This window comes from Trichechus manatus, unplaced genomic scaffold (genome assembly GCF_000243295.1).
Source record: "Trichechus manatus latirostris isolate Lorelei unplaced genomic scaffold, TriManLat1.0 scaffold00031, whole genome shotgun sequence".
NCBI classification, from domain to species: domain Eukaryota; kingdom Metazoa; phylum Chordata; class Mammalia; order Sirenia; family Trichechidae; genus Trichechus; species Trichechus manatus.
This window is the reverse complement of record NW_004443967.1, coordinates 14215304-14237793: the sequence shown is the minus strand read 5'-3', so window position 1 is coordinate 14237793 and position 22490 is coordinate 14215304. Positions and strand designations below refer to the sequence as shown.

Here is a 22490-nt window from a genome sequence, read left to right as displayed (position 1 = left end):
CCTGGGCAGGCGCGGGCACCCCGGCCCGCTTTCCAGGCCCAGGGAGCTGGCATCCTGCTCCGGGGGTCCCGGCATCCCTGGCCTGGCGGCGGCGGCGGCGGCGGGCGAGGGCGGGAGGAGGAGAGGCTGTGGATGTGGCACCTCCGCGGGCCAGGCTGGGCGGGGCCGGGCCTCCTTGAGCCCACGCTGCAGGGCGCTGCCGGCACCGAGCTTCCCGAGGTCGGCGGGGAGGGCGCGCCCTGGATCCCGGGGAACTACTCAGTGAATGTTTTTGCCTTTGCTTTGGGGACGAGGGGCGCTGATGGATACTAGTGAGAAGGGATCCGGAGCCCTCCCGACCGCCCCTGCGCTGCTGCTAAACCTGCCCACTCCCCTCCTCCCCCACCTCTCTCTCTCTTTTTCCCCACCAGCCTTTTTCCAAATAAAGATTTACGGAAGTAAAGCTACGCTTCACTGTAACGTGCAGGGGGATTAGATGGTGTCAGCGATTGAGGCCAAGAGGATTTGCAGGAAGGCTTGCTTCATCCTGAGAGTTCCTTTGCAACGTTCAGTCAGTTCTGGTGGAATTTGGTGGAAGCATGTTCTCAGTGACCCCCAGCCTCCTCCCTCTGTTACTGTTTATATCTTAACCTTCTTGGTGTTTAGTTCAGGTGTCCAGATGCACCTTTTTGATAATTGGGATGGTAAATTGAGAAGGGCGAAAAGGAGGTGGCTCCTCGGAATGAAGTGGCTTTACCCTGAGGGGGTTTAGTAAACTACTAATCTCCCATTTATCAATTCTCAATCTTTCTTAAGGATTGTAAGGGTTTCTGTAGTAAACCTAGTTCTCTCAGTCTGAACCTGGAACTGTTCTCTAGATTTGTAGTCCAAATTGTCTCCCTTACTTATTTGCAATAAACAATAAACTCTTTTCAGTAGAATATCCTGATTTCCATCTTTAGAGAATCTAGTTCCTGATTATGAAGAAGATGCAGAATCTTTTAATAAAACCTAGATTTAAATTAAAAAAGCTTCTTTATTGTTTTGGGTTTACAATTTTTCATTTAGTGAAACTGTTTAAAGATTAATTCTGCATTCCCCCCAAATAAATAAGTAAACCAGTATAACTTTAAATAGTAAAAAAAATCTTTTAAAGGAATTTTTCATCCAAAGAGGCTGTCTTATAAGTTACATCCCTATCATAAAAAAACAAACCCATTGCCATAGAGTTGATTCCGACTCATAGCAACCTTATAGGACAGAATAGAACTGCCCCAGAGAGTTTCGAAGGAGTGCCTGGTGGCCACCAGGGTTTCCAGCCGCCTCCCCATTACCTTTATTGCAGTTATTTGTGTGCATATTTTATACCTTTTACTGAGTTCTTGAGGATGGGTCACATCTCCTGCATTTTAAAATAGTGGTGAATGGACCGAAGATTGGAGGTGTGTGTGGGGTGCAGTCAGTCGTTTTTCAGTAGTAAGGCTTGTGGTGTTGACCAGTGATGCACTTGAGTTGAATTTTAGTCCACATTCTGATTATGTAAAGAAAGTTTTTGTTGGAGAACTTTTTAAAAAAGGCCCATATTTGTGAATGGTTATCTAGAGTAAAGTAAATATTTGGCAAGTGTAGTAAAACCAGATTTATTCAAGTTGAGTATTTCAGGTGACTTTTTGAAGACTTAGTGCTGATTATGTTTTGGAGTGATTTAAGGAAATAGTATTTAATAGTGTAGGCAAAACAAACTCTTCCAAATGTAGCGTTTTATGGAAATTCTGTTATAGGGATGTTCCAGTGCAGAAAGGGTGGGTTGGGTAGAAGACGAGAGTAGTGATAGGCTGAAGAAGGACTGTGTAAAAATCACGTGGGTTATTTAAACATCCTTTGTTAACATTTTTGCTTGTCAGTAGCAATTTGTTCTCATTTTCAGGACCTGAGTATGGGCCTGACAGCAGTTACACTGGTACAGAGAATTTGGACTACAAATCTTGGCTCAATCTGGTGAGCGCTGAGAGAATGTTAGACTCTGCTTGGTCAGGGATACATGGTGCAGTCATCTACAGTGTTGATCTTGCTCCTTCCTACTGCTGCCTTCACTCCTTCCGGAGCCTTAAGTGTGTCTATTTAGGGATGACCTTATTCATCGGGCAAGCAAAGAAAGCCCGTGAAAGGCCAGAACCTGGCCTAAGTTCCGGGGCCGCAAAGTGAATTTTAAGACATGGTTACTGTCCTTGTAAGGAGCTTATAGCTAGTGGGAGCAGGCATGAAAACAAGTGTCCTGAAGTGTTAGGACCTGTGACGGAAGCCTTTACAAGGAACCCGGGAGTCTTCAAGAGAGTCTTATGTGGTAAATTCTATAGGGGAGGGTGAAAAAAAGGCCAATGCATGTAATGCATATGTATAGAAAATAACAAAAAGTTAATGGTTATCCCTGAGATGTGGGCTTGCAGGTAATTTTCTTCTTGTCTTTGTTTTTTGATTTTTTTTTTTTAAATTTTAGATCAACAGAAAATTTTATTTATTTCTTAAGAACAAAAAACCCAGCTTACAAAGGTAGCTATGGAACTGCTGATTTTTATACTGTGGAAATTAGCTAGTGGGCTTAAGGGAGGAAGGGAACTAATTGACTGAGTGGCCATTTTGTACTCAGTTTGGCACTTTAATGTGAACTCATTTAAATCTCAATAATGCTTTTGAAAAGAGCCCTGGTGGTGCAGTGTTTAAAGCTCTCGGCTGCCCTCCGGAAGGTCAGTGCTTCAAACCCACCAGCCAATCCACAGGAGAAAGACGTGGCAGTCTGCTTCCGTAAAAATGACAGCCTTGGAAACCCTGCGGGGCAGTTCTACTCTGTCCTACAGGGTCACAGTGAGTTGGAATCGACTTGATGGCCGTGGGTTTGGTTTTGGCTTTTTATGCTCTTGAATGGCTCCAACCTCATTTTAGAAATGGGAAAATTGAAGCTCCAAAAGATTGACAAAATGAACCAAAGCTACTCCCAAGTGCCACGGCCAGAATTTAAACTCCTGCCCCTTCTGACTCCAAAGCCTGTGGACTCGCCACTCTGCTACCCTGGTTGTCCAGGCCTTTTTGGAAGAGGAAAATGGTGAGGTTGGCTATTTTTAAAGCCCTTCTTAATTCTGGTCTAATATTTCCTCTATAGTGCCAAGTGCAGTAACTTGAACACAGAAGGTTCTTTAATAAAAATGTGCTTACAGAGTCCTGTACGCCATGACCCACCCAACTGCTGGGCCTTTCCCAGTTGAACTAAATATTCAGTTCATCTTGACAAAACCTTAATGTAATGAGTATTAACAATGTTTGGAATGTTACGATTTTGTCAGTACGTTACAGTTATTCTTCAACAAAACTGCCTGAACTCGGCAGATAAATGGCCTTTTTATGTTTGGAATTAGCTGAACGTTTGTAATTTCCTAGTATAAGATGAGAATGTGGAATTTAGATACAGTAATCTCAAAGATTTCTTTCACTTGCAGTGTTGTATCAACCCGTTAATTAACTAAAAAGATGCCATTTAGAGGGTTTTGGGTATTCTTTTTTAATACGACCGTTTTTTGGTGCCTCTCTGCCTGGTTTTGATAGAGGCACAACGCTATAGACCTTGACAGGAAAATCATCATGAAGGATAGTTTTTATTTTAGGATTCGAACTCATCCCCTACAGACAGCTGAGCTATACTTTCCAGGGGTGGTGGCTTCTGCCTTTCTTTTAACCGCTCTGTTTTCTCAGAGCTTATTAAATTCTTTCTTTTCCTCTTCGCGGTTTCTTGCCTACGCTTTCTCCTCTTTGTCTAAACATGACAACCCAGGCGGACATCCAGTTTCATTTGAAGTATTTTTTTTGATTGTAAATGTCATTCATGGTTATTGGGGAAAATGTAGAAAGTGCAGGAAAATAGATAACCAGAGTGAACATTTCTGTGCCTGTCCTTGCGGTTTTTCTCTTCATTATGGTTTGATTTTTGCATAGTCGATCATTCTGTGGATCACGTTTTATTTTCTTCACTTACATATATCCTAAAACATCTCTCCATGTCATTGAAAACTCAGATTATCCTAAATAGCTATACATAATTGTGTGTGTGACTGTCAACAAAAAGAGCCCTGGTGGCGCAGTGGTTAACACTCAGCTGCTCTCTTGGAAGGTCGGCGATTCAAGCCTACCAGGCACTCTGTGGGAAGAAGATGTGGCAGTCTGCTTCCATAAGGGTTACAGCTTGGGAAACCCTATGGGGCAGTTGTATTCTGTCTTGTAGGGTCGCTATGAGTCAGGATCGACTTGCTGGCAATGAGTTTGGTTTGGTATGTCAACCATTCTAATATCGTTGGCCATTTTTTATGTACGAGTGTTTCTCTACATCCCTGAGACTTGACAGTGAAATTATTGGTCTAAGAGTATAAACATTTCTCAGGCTTCTATTGTGGCTACATTTCTTTTGAGAAAGTTGTTTCAATTCAGAGGACCATTAAGTATCGTGCAACACGTCACTGTGCCTCCTTGCTAATTTGATAGGTAAAATCAAGGTCTTGTTACATTAGTTTTTTACTTGGTCAGATAGAGCATTAATTCTTCCTGAGTAGAACAGGAAGAGCCCAGGAAACAAAGGTGAAAATCAATGTTTTAAACTTAGCAGTAGTATTCTGGGAAAGTTTTATTTAGTAGAATTAGATACTTCGGCATTTTTGCTAGCAGCCACCTCGAACCTAATGATTCTTATATAACTTTTGTTGTTGGTGGTGTATACCTCTTTGAGATAAATCTAGTGAAAATTATGGACCATCTCCTTAGAAAAATGCACTTATGCATATAATTCTGCATTTTATTTCAGGAGCTATTGGACCCTCTGAAGCCTGTCCCTGGATCTCAGGTTAAAATTCCTTATTCTAGTCTGAACCGTGGGAAGAAAGGATAGTGGGTGAGGCTTTGGCAAACCGAAGTTCCGGATTTTGTTTAGTAATTGGGCATTCCTGAACATACTGGATTTACCAGGTAGGGTCAAGTTGAAAGGCAAGTAGGCCAAATGTCAAGTATGATGCTTTTTTAAATCTGGCCACTCAAACCAAGCGTGAGAAAAGGCCTAGGTTGTCACTGATGGAGTTCTTTTGAAACATGAGTTGTCTTTTTAAAAATAAGTATTGATGGTAATACTAAATATGCCTTAAATATGCCTAGTTTTTGGCCATTTTCTACTGATCTTGAATTTATCTTTAAAAACCATTTTTTTTCCCCCAGACATGATTACTATGTTTGTTCTCTGATTCTTTTTTATTCTTCGTTTCTTCCATAGCTCAGTCTTTATTTGATGGCTTCTCACGATGATTAGTGGTAAAATGGGATACAAAACAGGGCGTGAGGCACCATGGTGGAGGCTAGTGATAGGGCGGGTGGTGACTGGGAGGGAGAAGGCTGGCCTCTGAGATACATCATCATATGTGAGTAAATGCCAGTTTGTTAGGATGCCCAGATGATGGGCCTTACTACCAAAATTCATACAGATAACTTAGTGTAGTCTGATCTTCTGTAGTTCCTGATTAACCTTTTCTCTTCAAACGGTCGCTTTTATGATGCAGATTTTTTGGGATAAGTTTTCCAGAAGCATAATCCTCATGGCAGAGTAGAGTGTTTCTTTCAACAATTTCCTGCTTTCATCTTTTGTGTTTTTTTCTGGTCTGATCACCTACTGTAAACGTTCTTCAAAGGCTGTTAAAAATGGCAAAACACTTGTTTCTACTCTTTTTGTCCTTCAGCTTTTATATGATAATTTTGACCTACAGATATTTGCTAAATATCAGATTTTAGCTTTTGCAGTTTGTGTTTTTGGTGTTATGCTTAATAAGCCTTTCCCACCCTCAATAAAGTTGTCAAGGATTTCATTTTACTTGGGTTCACAATCAACACCCGTGGAAGCAGTAGTCAGGAAATCAAAAGACACATTGCATTGGGCAAATCTGCTGCAAAAGACCTCTTTAAAGTGTTGAAAAGCAAAGATGTCCCCTTGAAGACTAAGGTGCGCCTGATCCAAGCCATGGTATTTTCAATTACCTATGCATGCGAAAGCTGGACAGTGAATAAGGAAGACCAAAGAAGAATTGACGCCTTTGAGTTGCGGTGTTGGCGAAGAATATTGAATATACCATGGACTGCCAAAAGAATGAACAAATCTGTCTCGGAAGAAGTACATCCAGAATGCTCCTTAGAAGCAAGGATGGCGAGACTACGTCTCACGTACTTTGGACATGTTGTCAGGAGGGATCAGTCCCTGGAGAAGGACATCATGCTTGGCAAAGTGGAGGGTCAGTGAAAAAGAGAAGGGACCCTCAATGAGATGGATTGACACAGTGGCTGCAACAGTGGACTCAAGCATAACAACGACTGTGAGCATGGTGCAGGACCGGGCAGGGTTTCGTTTTGTGGTGCACGGGGTCACTATGAGTCGGAACCGACTTGACGGCACCTAACAACAACGACCCTCGATAAGTCACTCCCCCCACACACCTGTTGTTTTCCCTTAATGATGGTCGCTGTTATTTTGTGGGGGACAGTGGTCGTTCAGTGGTGGAATTCTCACCTTCCATGCAGGAGACCTGGGTTTGATTCCCAGCTTGCATGTTGCTATGATGCTGAACAGACTAAGACAGACTAGGGAGAAAGGCCTAGTGATCTGCCCCAAAAAATCAGCCAATGAAAACCCTGTGGATCACAATGTCTGATTCCATTGTGCGTGAGGGCCGACTTGATGGCAGCTAACAATCATCTTTGTAGAAACCAAATTCTTCTTTCATGCCTTCAACCCCTACATGCAAGGATAGAGTTGATATGAAAATGGTTCTCAAGCCTGCCTGCCTGTCTCCTATCCCCATGACTCTCCCCTGGTGCCCTGCCCCTGGCCTCTGCCCTGCAGTCTTAACCATCTGGTAGTGTCACAGCCCTGCATTAAATACCTTCGTGAATGGTTCTTCAGTCTGTAAGATCAGGTACCAACTCCTGAGAGCCTCTTCTCTACAGCCTTGCCTAACTCCCCTAGAGTGAGTTCCTTTGTCTTTGATGTTCTCTTAGCACTGCTGACTTAAAAAAAAAAAAGTATATATGTGTGTCTGTCTATGATAAAACTGTCCAGTGGTGTACAGAAGGGTGTAAGTGAGAAGTAAAAGCCCCTGCCCTCCCGTCCATCTTTTTTCTTACATATTCTGTTTGCCTTCTTCCAACCTTAGCACTTTGTACTCATTCCCATTGTAGCACTTGTTAAGTTTTATTGTAAATATTTATGTATTTGCTCTCCTTGTTGGCTTCCAAGCTTCCCAAAGGCAAGGGCCAGGTCTCTTAGTTCTCTATCATTTTCCTAATTCTTTGCTGGACATGTGATAGATGCCCAACAAATATTTAATGAGTCAACATGCGTGAACTCTGGAAAGACTCTCACTGTTGATGACTTTTCTCTTTTCTTTGGACAGATCTGTAGCATTCCTACTTGACGGACACGATGCTTTCCAAACTAGCACGTTTGCAGACTGTCGCTCTGCTTCGCCGGGGAGTTCATTCTTCAGTGGCTTCTGCTGTATCCGTTGCAACTAAAAAAACAGTCCAAGGCCCTGTATCCTCTGATTACATTTTTGAACGGGAATCTAAATATGGTGCACACAACTACCACCCTTTACCTGTAGCCCTGGAGAAAGGAAAAGGTACATTTCAAGTTAACCTAGGTTTTTTTATATTTTTATTTTTTGGCTTGGACTCTTTAAAAAATGAGTTGCTTTTATGTTTTTCTCCATATACATTTTTCCAGATGCATTTAATTTCTGTATTGTAGATACATTAATACGACGTTTATTGAGCATCTCATAATGCTGTGTTAGGTGCTGCGGGCATACAAAGAGGAACTCATTGATCTTGGTCGTGATGGATCTTACCAGTGGGGAGTAGAAGATACATTAGTAAAGTACTGTCGTATTGCTAACATTGTTTTCTCTTTTTATTTTGGCATAATTTTAGACTCAAAGAAAGAGAAGCTACAAAAGTAGTACATAAACCTTACACCAAAAATATCTCCTGAAGTCTTCTGAAAACCAAACAGTAGTTGCACTTAACTAATAAAGAATGTCTGCCTTGAGCATCGTGTCTTTTAAGAACTGTCTGTGTGGGATCAAATTGACAACTGCAACTCAAAAGATTAGATAAGGAGCCTTGGGGGCAGTGAGTTTATGTTAATGGAGAGGAACAACTTGGGAAAGGAGGATGAGAATGGTTGCACAACTTTAAGAATGTGATCAGTGTCACTGAATTGTACATGTAGAAACTATTGAATTGGTGTATGTTCTGCTGTGTATATTCTCAACAACAATAGCAAAACCCAAAAAACCTAGGGAAGCGAGGGCTAAAAGAGCTTGGGTTTAGGTTCAGCCTTGCCAGTTACTAGCTGAATAAGCTTAGACTGTCTTTTTGTCTAACATTTCTTAACCTATAAAATGTATAGTGAAAGAGAGAACATGCTGGTTGCTACCAGGGTCAGATGAAATCACATATACAATATTCTTTTAAATTGTAAACTTCTCTGCATTTCTTTCTGGTTGCTAATAATAGTATTATTAATAAATTATTATAAGGCAAAGGAACATAAGTGAAAAAACAAACAAAAACAGAAGTACAAAGAATTTTCTTTTACCCCCCACCAGATTTCCCAAATGCTGAAGTTTTACCACATTTGTTTTCGTGTCTCCTCTCTACACACACACAACACACACAACACACACACACACACACACACACAGAGGCATACACCATGAGTGTACATACATATATTTTTCTAAACTGTTTGAGAGTAACTTGCAGACATGATGCCTCTTTACCCCAGAATACTTAGTGTGCGTTTCCTAAAAAACAAGGACTTTCTCTTACATAACCTTATGTAATTATCAAAATCAGGAAATTCACCTTGATACAGCACCATGATTTAATCTACAGACCTTATTCAGGTTCAGTAGTTGTCCTTTGTAGCAAAAGAAGTTTTAGCATCCACTAACGATTCTTGCCTGAATAAATTCTTACTATGATGGTTTGATTATTGCCAAATGGTGATTTTATCCAGATTTGATATAACAGCCTTAACCATTTGAAACCAAAATGTATTACTTAGCTTTGGGCCAGAAGATGGAAGTATAAACCATTTTTGTCATCCACCTGTATTTTATTTGGAATCAGTACTGTAATAGAGATAGATCTCTGAACACGTGAAAATCTAGATTTCTGTGTTGTACATTTGGAAATAAGTTGGTTTACAAAAATATTCTTCCCTTACGGTAGCAGGGTGTGACTGCCTGGACGCAGGTCCTGTTTCCACACGTGCTAACTTAGCCTAGTTCTGTAATCTAGGCCTCTATAGCCCTGGTGGCACAGTGATTAAGAGCCCAGCTGCTAACCAAAAGGCTGGCAGTTCAAATCCACCAGCCGTTCCTTGGAAACCCTATGGGGCAGTTCTGCTCTGTCCTATAGGGTCACTATGAGTTGGAATTGACTCGACGGCAACGGGTTTGTTTTTTTTCTTTTTTTTTTTTTGGTACAGCCGACGGCAGCAGACTCTCATAAGGGTGTTTTTGCTGAGATAATGCACGAAAGCACCTAACACAGAGCTTGTATATAGTACATGGTGTGAGTTCGGTGTTAGCTCCCAATCCATTTTATCATCTCTAGACAACTTTTCATGGTTTATCTGTTCTTTGTAACATCTCTGCCTTTACATTCCAGTTTTGGCTCTTTAACGTTAGAATTAGGTAACGGTTTTACTCCAGGGTTTATATCTTTTTCATGTTATGCTTATTAAACATGTATTTTGAAGCTTGACAGATAAAATATAATTCCTTGATAATTCCTTGTAAAGTTTATCATGCTTGAGCTGAAACAGTCCTTAACCAGAATTGTATATTAAATGGAGATTCTGTGTAGGTGTTCAGAGGGCTTGCTAGCAGGGTGCATTTTTGAACTTTACATATCTGGTAGTTTTCTAAAATTCTTTTTTTCTTACGTATTTTAGGTATTTACGTATGGGACATAGAAGGCAGAAAATATTTTGACTTCCTGAGTGCTTACAGTGCTGTCAACCAAGGACATTGCCACCCAAAGATTGTGGATGCTCTGAAAAGTCAGGCAGACAAATTGACCTTGACCTCTAGGGCTTTCTACAATAACGTACTTGGTGAATACGAAGAGTACGTTACCAAGCTTTTCAACTACCACAAGGTTCTCCCTATGAATACAGGTAAAATCTTTTCTTCTTCTGTTGTTATATATAACCCAAGAAATAAATCTCATCTTCGGAGACTTTAAAACATCTTTTAAACCTGAATTTTTTTTTCCCTTTTGATAGGAGTGGAGGCTGGAGAGACAGCCTGCAAACTTGCTCGTAAATGGGGCTATACGGTCAAGGGTATTCAGAAATACAAAGCAAAGATCATTTTTGCAGGTATGTGAAATTAAACATTAACTGCTGTCATTTAAGCGTATAATGTCATTGGCAGTTTTAAGTTACCGATGAAATAGCTCTAATGTGTTTGCCTCATCCATGGTACTTTATTTGCTGAACACTTCATTAAAAATTAATGAAGGACTTCCTCATCTTGGGTTATTTCCAAGTTATTTCTTCATATATGGAAATTTTCTCTCCTGAATAGTTCCCTGTGCCTCCCTCCCCAAAATGAGTGACTGTATGGTTTAATTTCTCATTATCTACTTACCTCATTTTTTTCCATAGCAGTTTTCCAGTTAATTAGCTGGCTTTCCCAGTGGGAGACTTTTGTTAGGTTGTTGGGTTGGGTTATGTTGGAGTGGGCCGTGTTCTGGGTATGATACAAAGTTTGAATTTTAATATTTGAGGTCTTCTTAAAGCTGTTGGGATGAGGAGGGCTGAAGTTTTCCTCCTTACAGTTTTAGGAACGGTTGATAAGAATAACAACTACTGGTTGGGGAGAATAGCAGTTGATCGAGGCGATATAATCAGATTTTTAGAATCTGTCTTAGTTATTTAGTGCTGCTATAACAGAAATACCACAAGTACATGGCTTTAACAACGAGAACTTTATTCTCTCATAGCCTAGTAGGCTAGAAGTCAGAATTCAGGGTGCCAGCTCCTTGGGAAGGCTTTCTGTCTCTGTTGGCTCTGGAGAAAGGTCCTTGTCATCAATCTTCCCTTGGTCTAGGAGCTTCTCTGCACAGGGACCCTGCGTCCAAAGGGCGAGCTCTGCTCCCAGCACTGCTTTCTTGGTGGTATGAGGTCCCTTGTCTCTCTACTCGCTTCTCTCCTTTATATCTCAAAAGAGATTGACTTAAAACACAACCTAATCTTGTAGATTGAGTCCTGCCTCATTAACATAACCAACTGTAATCCCAGCTCGTTAGCAGCATAGAGATAGGGTTTACAACATATAGGAAAATCACATCGGATAACAGAATGGTGGACACTCACACAATACGGGGAATCATGGCCTAGCCAAGTTGACAGATATTTTCTGGGGGACATGATTCAATCCATGACAGAATCTTTATAATGATGTTCAAATGATAGGTTTTGACTTTTTTTAAAGCTTTGATTTTAATTTTTAAAACACAAAGCATGTATAGATTTGTCACTGCACATGGTCAAAATTCATGTTTTCTAATAATGCTTAAATATTTTGCCTTGTGAACACATGCAGTTAAATTATAAACCCTTCATTGTAATAGAAGAGTCAGTGCGTGGGGCAAACAGCTAATGTGCTCTCTGCTAACAGGAAGATTGGCAGTTTGAGTCCATCCAAGAAGGGCCTGGTGATCTTCTGAAAAAACAGCCACTGAAAACTCTGTGGAGCACAGTTCTACTGTGACACATGGGGTCACCATGAGTTGGGATCAACTCAACAGCAACTGGTTTTGGTTTTGGTTTTGACGTAATAGAATTCAGAGTTCAACTGATGGCCAACAATAATTGGTATTTGAGGGCGACAGATTAATGTTTCCAAAGAAGAAGAAATCTTTGCACAGCTCTGTACTGCCATTTTAAAGTTTCATGCTTTAGTTGTAGGGCAGCGTAACTCCCTTGCAAGCAAAAATGGTATTTTTGGTGATTTTCATCGTACAGACTGTACCCAGTCTCTTTAATAGTAGCAGATGGCGCAGAGATGTTTTCACCTGAGCTTTGAAAGAAGCTGGTGAGTCAGTAGGGTGGAGAGACAGAGGAAGACTCTTCCCAACTGTAAGTCCCTTAAACCTGAAGGGTGAGTTACGGAGGACGCGGTTCCTGAGGCTAAAGAAGAGAGCGAATAGACTCATGGCCCAGTCAGTGTGTTTTTTTTACACAACCTGGATCAAAATCCATATGCTGTGATTTGTGGACGAGTAGGGTGGGGATTAGGCAGAGCTGAGAGAGGCTTTGCAAGAGTAGTGTTTAGAGATGCTGTGAAGTCAGAATGTAGTACTTCAGTCCTGGCTCCAGTGAACTGCTGCCAGCAGAGGTGGTGGGAAGGTAGGCCAGCCTCTGACCCTCTCCATGGTTTACTTCCGGCCTTGAATTTAACCCGGGCTGAATGACCTTCTTCACTTGTTTTATTGGTTTATGTTATTTGGTGTTTCTTCCCTACTAGAATGTAAGCTCCTTGAGGGCAGGGGCCCTGGCGAATCTTGATCACCATTGTATGCCAGTCTTGATCACCTAGAACCATACCTGTCATATAGTAACCACTCAGTCAAATGTATTAATGAAATAAATAATGGATAAAAAAGGTTCCTGGGCAAAGGCAGATGTCTGTCATTTAGCATTGTAAAGATTATAATATCAAGGAACGCACAAGAGAAGGTGTTTAGGTTGCCTGAGAACATTCTCTCCAAATGAAATTTAAAATGCATTTTGTAGACTAGTTAGCCTGCAGTATTGGGTTTTTAAAAGGAAAGCTGTTCATTCTCTATGAAGAAGATTCTCTTTCTCATATCGCTGTTATAAATGCACCATTTCTTAAAAAGCACATGTTGAGTGCCTCGATTGTCAGGGTTTGGTATCGGGGTTGGGATTCTTGAAAGAAGAGACAAGGGCCTCTCCTCAGGGGCATATATTACAGTCTGGAGGCTCAGTGGACAAGTGTACGAAATAGCAGTTGTAACGCCAGACCTCAAGAACCATGGTGCTTCCTGTCGGCTTTTGTGTTCACAAATGAAAGTGCTAAAGCAAACGCTTGACTTTTCTTTTTAAATCAGACTTCCTAAGGTACTTTTGTGGGGGGCAGGGGCATTGTTTATTAAATTTGGGGATTTGTTTGAGATAATCTGTGTTTGTTTCTCTTTTCCAGCTGGAAACTTTTGGGGTAGAACATTGTCTGCTGTCTCCAGTTCCACAGACCCAACCAGTTATGATGGTTTTGGACCGTTTATGCCAGGTTTCGAAATCATTCCCTATAATGACCTCCCTGCTCTTGAGGTACTTCGTTAGTATCATGGTACTTAGCACATGTTGTTATTGTTTTTGTGTGCCACTGAGTCAGTTCCCACTCATAGTGACCTTATATGACAGAGTAGAACTGCCCCATAGGGTTTCCTAGGCTGTAATCTTTACAGGAGCCGATCGCCGGGTCTTTTCTCCCATGGAGCCACTGGTGGGTTCGAACCACGACCTTTCAGTTAGCAGCTCAGCGCTTCACCGTTGCGCCACCAGGGCTCCTTCACTTAGCACATAGTGAACAGAAATTATACTAGTTGAATATATGAATTAAAAATATATTATGTGACTGTATAGTAGAATTTTATCTTATTTAAAGTAGGCCAAGGTTTCAGCTGTATTCTCTGTAATGGGCGGTTAGTTTCCAACATAAGGTCTAATCCTTACAACCAACCAACCAGTTTAGATTTGTATCCTGCATAACAGTTAACTTGGATATTGTCTGTCTAGTTACTAGATAAAATTAACTTAATTTTCAGCTAGCTTTTTATAATGATGAATAGGAGACTTGTAAAATAAAATAAAAAGTCATTTAAAGTGAATTTAAAAGACTGTCAGTTTTATTATTTACAATGAATTTAACTATATATTAGAAAATATAGGACAGAGTAGCTTAAAGCTGAAGTATTTGGAGCTTCTGGTAATTGAATGTCAGTCAGAAATGTTATACTTGTGAAAGCAGAATATAAGTTAGTGGGAAAACTTGATTTGCATACTTTTTTTTAACGAAAATATGTACAGTATGTGATTTCAAATTTCCAAGCAGGGTAGCAAGGAAGTTATTAAAACTTATTCTTTTTTTTGTTTTTCCTCCTTTCGTATTTTTTTATAGCGTGCTCTTCAGGATCCGACCGTGGCTGCGTTTATGGTAGAACCCATTCAGGGTGAAGCAGGCGTTATTGTGCCAGAGCCGGGTTACCTGACGGGCGTCCGAGAACTCTGCACCCGGCACCAGGTCCTCCATGCTGAACATCCTTGATGCGCGACCCTGGGGCCCAGCTGCCTGCGTCTCGTAGGATTCTGCTGATAGGAGAAATGCAAAGATTATTACCTTTCCACTAGAAGGGGACCTCTTCTCAGAGCTTTAGAGCTTGCCAGTGTTCTGTGTCGGCAACCTGCACAGTGGCTGAAATTTTACTGCCGCTCAACACTGGCTGTGCCCAGGCCAGAGATGCAGACTTCCTGGCCCTGACCGTGTCTCACTCTTAATCTTTATCTATAGTCCAAATCCTTCCAGAGCCCTTTGTTATAGCCTCCTGCTCCAAAATGTAACCTCTTCACCCTTCCACCACGGCTAACATTGTGGTTAGTGTTGAGTGCAGTCGAGTCAATTGTGACTCATAGCGACCCCGTGTGACAGAGTGGAACTGCCCCGTAGAGTTTCCTAGGCTATAGTCTTCAAGGAAACAAATTGCCAGGTCTCTCTCCCGCAGAGCGCCTGGTGGGTTTGAACTGCCAACTTTTTGGTTTGCAGCCAAGCACTTAACCATTGCGGCACCTGGGCTCCTTAGGGCTGATATTAAACCTGTTGCCATCGAGTCTGTTCCAAGTCATAGCTTTCCATCGGGCAGTTCTCTCACTTAGTAATTATTTAATAAATGTTTGTAGAATAAACAAATGAGTTGTTTCCAGAGAGTAGTTATATCCCAACACCCCGCCCCCCAACCCTCTTTGCCTTCCCACTGTGTAGAGCAGTGGGAGACTGCCTGAGGAGACAGTGACCTGACAGTGTGAACAATGGGTGTGTCCATAGGCGTTCCGTAGGGCACTACTGAAATCGTGGATAGTTAACGCGCTTTCTCAAGTCTGAGGGCATGTCAGGCTTACATGTTAGTGGGGAGCAAAGTGAAGCGGAGATCACTGTTTTCCCCGTGGAACTAGAATGATAATTAATGCTGTGGTGTTGTCTTCCCGTAGGTTCTGTTTATTGCTGATGAAATACAGACGGGATTGGCCAGAACTGGCCGATGGCTGGCTGTCGATCATGAAAATGTGAGACCGGACATAATCCTCCTTGGCAAGGCCCTTTCTGGGGGCTTATACCCTGTAAGTTTGCTGTTCCATCCTCTCTCCATTCTCTACTCCCATGAAATACTCTCCTCAAATATTTTTGCACCAGTTGATTGAGACCCTAATGCCTTTCAGACCGTTCGTTGTTTCTTAGCAAACTATATGTAGGCCACCTGGAATGTCTGTAATGAACACGTTTCATGGTTCCAGTGGGGGACCCGCTTAGTTAACATTGACTGAGGATTGTGTGTGAGTTTGCTTTGGCATTCGATTGGGGTGGGGACATTTTACCCCCAAAAGTGCCCCTATAGGCTCCTCTGCTTTTCTCCCCAGTGTGCAGAAACACGGCTCTACCAACTGAGTGTTTAAACCATGACCAATGGACTTAGACATTGAAAAGTTAATGCTGTGTTGTCGTTCTTTCCTTGGGTTTGCTATTCTTCGCCAATCATTGGAAGTGGATTAAAGGACTCTGAAGTATAGACACTTGCTGAACGGGCTGATAAGCTGTTTCGCTGAAGAGAGTGCTTGACATTGTTTTCTAAGCAGTTAAATGAAGCGTTTCATCTTGAAAGTGGAAAGGATCGTGAATCATATCATTACAGAAACAGCGTTCATCTTTTTAGTTTCAAAATTCTCTTGTTCTGTGCCACTGAAGTGTGCCTGACATGTCTGTAACGTGTCAGGGTGTTACTCAGTTTGGTAGTTAAGATGGCAGGCATATAGCTCTTACTTGCTGAAGTCTTAGGTCATGTTTCATACTAGCTTCATAAATACTTGTGTCCTGGCGTGCGGAGAGTAAGGGGCTCCGTGGGAGTGATTTCTTTGTGTCGTCTGTCAGGTGTCGGCGGTGCTGTGTGACGACGAGGTGATGCTCACCATCAAGCCCGGGGAACACGGCTCGACGTATGGCGGCAATCCGCTCGGCTGCCGAGTGGCCATCACAGCCCTCGAGGTACTACGGAGCAGGCCACACAGTGTCCATTTCTTTAATGTTGAAGTGACTTTTAAGTTTGACCCCACTGGTGTAATAAGAAATTGGGTAAGATGGCCCAACGTTAGAGAACATGAAGCGCAGGGGAAAGATTTTAGGGGAGGGCCGTTCTCAAAAAGTGTTTAGACCTTGGCTTGTTGTTGTTGTTGGGTGTGGTTCAGTTGATGTGGAGTCACAGCGACCCCATGTAATAGAGTAGAACTGGGTTTCCTAGGAAGCAGATCACTAGGTCTTTTTCCCACAGAGCCTCTGGGTGGGTTCCAACCGCCAACCTTTCAGTTAGCAGCCGAGCGCTTAACCCTTTGTGCCACCAGGGCTCCTTGACCTTGGCCTGGTAGACTAGATTTCCTCCCAGGGCTTCCTGAGTTTGCAGTTGGCTGGGGCTGTGGAGCCTGTGCCCCGGGGGTCCTAGCAGCGGGGGTCCTAGCAGCGATCTCGCACTGGGATCCACCTGCCAGCTCTCACCTGCCAGGCTTCATTTGCATAGCAAGTGAGGCATTTGTTCCCCCTCAGGTGTGGCTTTTAAACACTTCAGCATTATCCTTTAAATGCCTGCCAACCCGAAAAAAAACTCGTTGCTGCTGAGTCGGTTACAACTCATAGCTACCCTATAGATAGGACAGAGTAGAACTGCCCCATAGCGTTTCCAAGGAGCACCTGGTAGATTCCAAACTGCCGACCTTTTGGTTAGCAGCCATAGCACTTAACCACTACGCCACCAGGGTTTCCAAATGCCTACCAGGGACGTAAAATTATTATATACTCTCTGAGGATGGAATTTCTGGGAAAGAAAACTTTAAGGGAATTCTCTTGTAGTTGAACAATTTAGTTCTTGGATTTATTCAACTAATAATATATCCATTGCTTAAACAAACTTGAATACTCTTATTTTGCCAGAAAATCAGATTTACAGTGGATTTGTGATTAAGCAAGCCTCTGTATGTTTAATTACAAATTAAACTAATAAAGGAATTGAAGAAATGAAATAGAAGTGAGGTGACTCCAGTCTTTAGTGAATGATTTCTTCTTTGCTTCTAGTCCACACTCCCAAAGAATAGCAAAAGGCCAGTCTTAACATTTGTGTACTTTCTATTTAAAAATAGGTCCTGGAAGAAGAAAACTTGGCTGAAAACGCAGACAAAATGGGTTCTCTCTTGAGACATGAACTCATGAAGCTACCTTCTGATGTCGTATCTGCTGTCAGAGGAAAAGGATTATTGAATGCTATCGTTATTAGAGAAACTAAAGGTATGGAAATACACGGTTTAACTCCAGATACTGCTTTTATAGGAAGTGCTAAAATTCATTTGGTGTTTTAATTGGTTATTGGGTTCCTCTGTTTGAAACTGTTGACTGACCTTCTATTGTCCAAGTCTTTTAGGCAGAGTGTTATCTGATTCATAATTTTATCAATGGTATTAAAAATATACCTCTTTCTTACACAAAGGCACTGTAAAAATGACATCATCTGACCTCCTCTAACTTCATGAGGGAGAAGGAGAATCAGGATCAACAGCCCAAGGCTGATTCCTCTGAGGTGGAGGTCAGACACCTCCTCTTTCCAACCTTTTTACCAGTTCCTACACCAGCCATCTCTCCCATGGCACTCACTCCTGAGTTCGATAATTCATTGCAATGGCCACACAGAACTCATGGACAATACTCAGGATTATGGAGTTTATTAGGGAAGTAACAGGTTACAATTCAGGATCAGGAACAACTCAGGATACTGTTCTTCGGTCAGGACAGCTTCTCGGCTGTGCCTGCAGGCAGGCCTCTCTTGGCCCCTTGGCCCCCACTCAGGCCTGGCCTATGCCCTGCTCGAGCAAGTGTTACAAAGCTGCACTAATAAGTGCCTGGAGGCACCCCCCTCCACCGGGAAGCCTGTCCAAAGGTGCTCATAGCTCCGTGGGTTGGCAAGCCTAGCTCTGCCAACAAGTGCCCAGAGGCCCCCCACTCCACCGAGAAGCCTCCTGTCCAAAGGTGCTCAGCTCTCTCACTCTGTAGAGGGGCACACCCACTGTAGCCACCTTGCTCTGTGGGCCAGGAAGGCCACCACGCTGTCTCCCGCTGGTTTCCTTGTTCTGCTGCCACCGTCTCTCTGCCACTGCTTCTCGCCATCGCACGTCATCTCTGGTGTTACAGCTCTCTCTCTGGATCTAGGAGGGTCTCAGCACAGGGATCCCTGGTCCAAAGGACACGCTTCGCTCCTGTCTCTTCGTCTTGGTGGTAGTGAGGTCCCCTTTCTGGCTCTGGGTGGCTCATTTTAAGCCTAGCAGGGTGGCAAAACTGACCAATCCCCTCGTTAGGGTTCCATAGACATTATTTTCATGGTCCCACCCCCCACAATGGTACCATGCTGTCCAGTCCCCTTGGTGGGCCATAAGCACCTTCTTTGCATAGTCCCACCCAGTCATTTTGTGGGAGCCACCAGACCATGCGTGGCTGGCAGAGCCACACACAGTAATTCACTGCACTGCAGGCACGCTGAACTAATTTGATCTGTTTTTCCTTTAAGCCGTTTGCTGCTATTCTGCTTTAAGTTAGTCTTGCAGTACATGAAGAGCTGACGTTCATTCTTAAGTCTGTACAGAGCACCTTCCTTCACTGTCCTTCCCTCACTGAAGGCTTTGTGTGTCGGTGGAGGAGGTGGGAGCAGCAGTGATGAGATGATGATGCCGCTGATTGTAAAAGCGACGCCGGCTGCCGCTGGGCACCTGCTCAGTGGGTGTCAGGCACCGAGTGTGATGTTTTCAGTGCATCATTTGCAACCTCTAAGGAAGGTTCTTTACTGGATTTGCTTGAAAAGCAGTGGTTCCCACCTTGGCTGCCCTTTAGAATCACCTGGGGGAGCTTTTCAAAAGTTAATCAAAGCCTGACCTCACCCCTGAGATTCTGATTTCGTGGGTCCGGGTCTGAGTGGTGCACGGGTGCCAGCCATCCTCACAGCCCTCTCGGTGGTTCTCATGGGCAGCCAGGGTTCCGAATTACTGCTATATAACGAGTCTGTAATTACACAAGCTCAGGACACAGATCGGTTGTAGGAATATGGGGTGTTCATCGTGGGTTGAGTAGGGCTTATTCTACATCAGTTAGTCTCTATGTCATACCCAAGCCTTTTGCCACTGATTCCTCATGGTGTGATTAATACAGCATCTTAGCACATACATTTTTTAGCTTCTTTTTTTCATTTATGAAAAACCAACAAAAAACATGATCTAATTGTGCCATTTAAACACTAGATAGGTGCTCGCTGAAAATCTGGGACTGACTTTGTTTTTAAGATAAAGAACAAAGCAAGCTTGCATTTGAAAGCTGCCTTTGGGAGCAGGTACTGAGAATTCCATTTTGCCAGGCTGTACTTTGTCTATGCATGTATTGCAACTAGGCCGTAGCACATCAGCTGTGCAAACGTTCGAACAGTTTCCCTTGATCCAAACACATGTGTCTGACCGTTTTTCTCTAGATTATGATGCCTGGAAGGTGTGTCTCCGACTTCGAGATAATGGACTTCTGGCCAAGCCGACCCACGGCGATATCATCAGGCTTGCACCTCCGCTTGTGATCAAGGAGGACGAGGTCCGCGAGTCCGTCGAGATCATTCACAAGACCATCTTGTCTTTCTGAGAGTGGTCAGTGTTGTCAAGACACCTGCGAGCCGGCTGGAGACAGGTGGTTCCTGGGTGTCCCCAAGACTCTGCTCTCCACGCCAGCACATTCCACTCCCACTTTGCTCCAAGGACTTTTTTTTTATTTTAGTTCATATATAGAAGGAAATCTATTTACCCGCAGTTTGCTGTGTAATATAACTAAGACAACGTAGTGGCATCTGCATTTTCTTAAGTGTTTTCCTTTTGTGTGTGCTTTCTAAAGTGAAATGTATCTATCAGACAGCCTTTTAATCAAGCCCTTGAAGTATCATTTATATACTTTTTTTTAAATAAATTGTTTGCTTGTATAAGTGTTTTATATTTGAAAAAGTTACCCCTGAGGTAATATATAGAAGATTTGCTTAACTTTATATGTGGTTGAATCATTCAAATCATTGAATTTTAGGAAGTTTTAATGGTTAAGATGTATAAGATAATAGGTTTAAGTAAGTTTAGCCCTTTCAAGACCCTGTTATTTTCTGCCTTGAATTTTTTGTTGACGCCATGTGTTTCCAGTAGTGGAATGCATGCTGAGTCATTGAGTGTGTTTAAATTTTTGGTTGTTAATAGAGATTTTGAGAAATAGCATATGAAAATACATGATTTGTGGGAGCCCGTCTGGCCCACTGGTCTTGGATAACAGGCTTTATTGCGGGGCACCTTCCATTTGGGTACATGGATCACCTCTGGTTTTACCTAATACGCCAGCTATTTTGCTTCAATGAACATTTCTTTTGCCTTCAGTGTTACACACGTCCCCACTGGAAGGGAGCAAGTACTTTCAGTGGGAAAAGTATACTCCTAGAGAACTCCAGAGGCATAAAAAGTGGGTAAGATACCGTATGTTCCCCGAGTCACAAAAGGGTTAACTTCATATTGGCCAATCCTGGGATGTATTCTGTGGATGTCATTATTTTGAATGAAGAAATACTGTTTAACATTCCATTATTATGTTTTAAGTGTTTGATTATAATTTGTAAAAAAAAAAAGAAATGCTTATTTCCAAAGTTGCTTTAAATTTAAAATAAAGCTTCTATTGAAAATGTTGACTTTGTGATGAGCGTGCTATTACTGCAGTCTTTTCGAGTACGTAACTTTTTAAACTCATTGTGAATGTTCTTACCCGGCTTTATTCCATGTGCTTTCTAAGAGTTTTAGCTTTCTTTGGTAACCTATAGAAACTATAAAAGGAAAACAAAGCTAGAAAATAAATCTCTTATCATCCACCCTCCTCCTTTTTCAAAATAACTCGACCTTTTTTCGTTGTGTGTGGTGTTTTGCAACTTTTCTGTTTTTCTCTTGTTACCTGAACAGAATATCTGGGATGCTTTTCTAGGTCGGTAATTATAAACACATGTCGTTCGCAAATGGCTATAGTACTTAATATGATAATTTCATCCCATATGAGGGACCATTGGGTGGTTTTCCAGTTTGCGTTTTAAACAAAGCCTGTTGTGACACCTTCCATTTGTAACGTCACAATCGGGTGTTTCCGTGGAATAAGTTCTTCGAGATGGATTGCTGTGTGTCAGAGGGCATGGCCTTTCAACTTTTTATGTTTTGCTGTTTTGTTTTTTTTTAAATTATTGTAAAAATGTATATAACAACATTTGCCAATTCAACTTTTGAATTTAACAGTGCTGATTTGCTCCTCACTAACCCCCGCCCCCCCAGGTTGTAAGAGTTACATCCTTAGCAGTGTGGGAGCTGGGTCTTTGGTACCCAGAGTGGATTTCTGCCACTTAATGAGTAAGATTCAGTTTAAATGTGTGAGCGGTTACAGGAAGGTCTGCTCATACGAATTGAGTCCTAGGGATTTAAAGTTCCCGGGGCCCTCCCGCAGCGTATTTCTGCATGAGGGAGACTGCACCAGGTGGGGGCGGCTTGTACGTTTCCATCTGTGGCTCTAACGCTGCCCAAATATTAGACCTGGGCGCTCCTAATACATGCAGGCTCCACCTCAAATCAGTGACATCAGAATCTCTGGGCGCGAGGCCTGGGCATCTGTCTGCTGAAAGCTTTCCAGGGGATGCTCGTGTTTAGTTGGTGCTGACAGCCATTGCAGAGCAGGTGTGGAGTACAGACAGAGTGTCCGTCATTCACTGCACTGGCTAGCTCTGAGGACCACCAGGGAGCAAGGCAAACATGGGTCCTGGCTTCATGGGACTTTTTACTGGGTGCATTTATTTGGAAAAATACTTGAACACCAACTATATGCCAGGCATTTGGTTAGCCCCTGAGGTGAAGCAGTGGTTCAAACAAAATGTTAGGTGCTGTCAAGTCAGCTCTGACTCATAGTGACCCTATGTACAACAGAATGAAATGTTGACCTGTCATGTGCCATCTTTTTTGAGCCCATTGTTGGAGCCACTGTGTCAATCCATCCCATTGA

General features: G+C 42.5%; 1 protein-coding gene across 4 annotated transcripts in view; it reads left to right on the top strand.

The window, feature by feature from the left end:
- The window catches only part of OAT (ornithine aminotransferase), a 21360-nt gene extending 237 nt beyond the window's left edge, over positions 1-21123 (top strand). For 2 of the 4 annotated variants that reach the window (XM_023730042.1, XM_023730044.1), the window contains exons 2-11: positions 4823-4861; positions 7446-7673; positions 10019-10243; positions 10352-10447; positions 13299-13426; positions 14277-14399; positions 15362-15490; positions 16296-16409; positions 17552-17696; positions 19915-21123. In XM_023730042.1, the coding sequence (XP_023585810.1) occupies positions 7475-7673; positions 10019-10243; positions 10352-10447; positions 13299-13426; positions 14277-14399; positions 15362-15490; positions 16296-16409; positions 17552-17696; positions 19915-20075 (1320 nt within the window). In that variant the 5' untranslated portion in view covers positions 4823-4861; positions 7446-7474 and the 3' untranslated portion in view covers positions 20076-21123. Of the gene's footprint in view, positions 1-4822; positions 4984-7445; positions 7674-10018; positions 10244-10351; positions 10448-13298; positions 13427-14276; positions 14400-15361; positions 15491-16295; positions 16410-17551; positions 17697-19914 lie in introns of those variants that run through there. The other 2 variants (XM_023730043.1, XM_004374923.2) reach the window with 2 other exon arrangements.
- The last annotated feature ends 1367 nt before the right edge of the window (positions 21124-22490 follow it).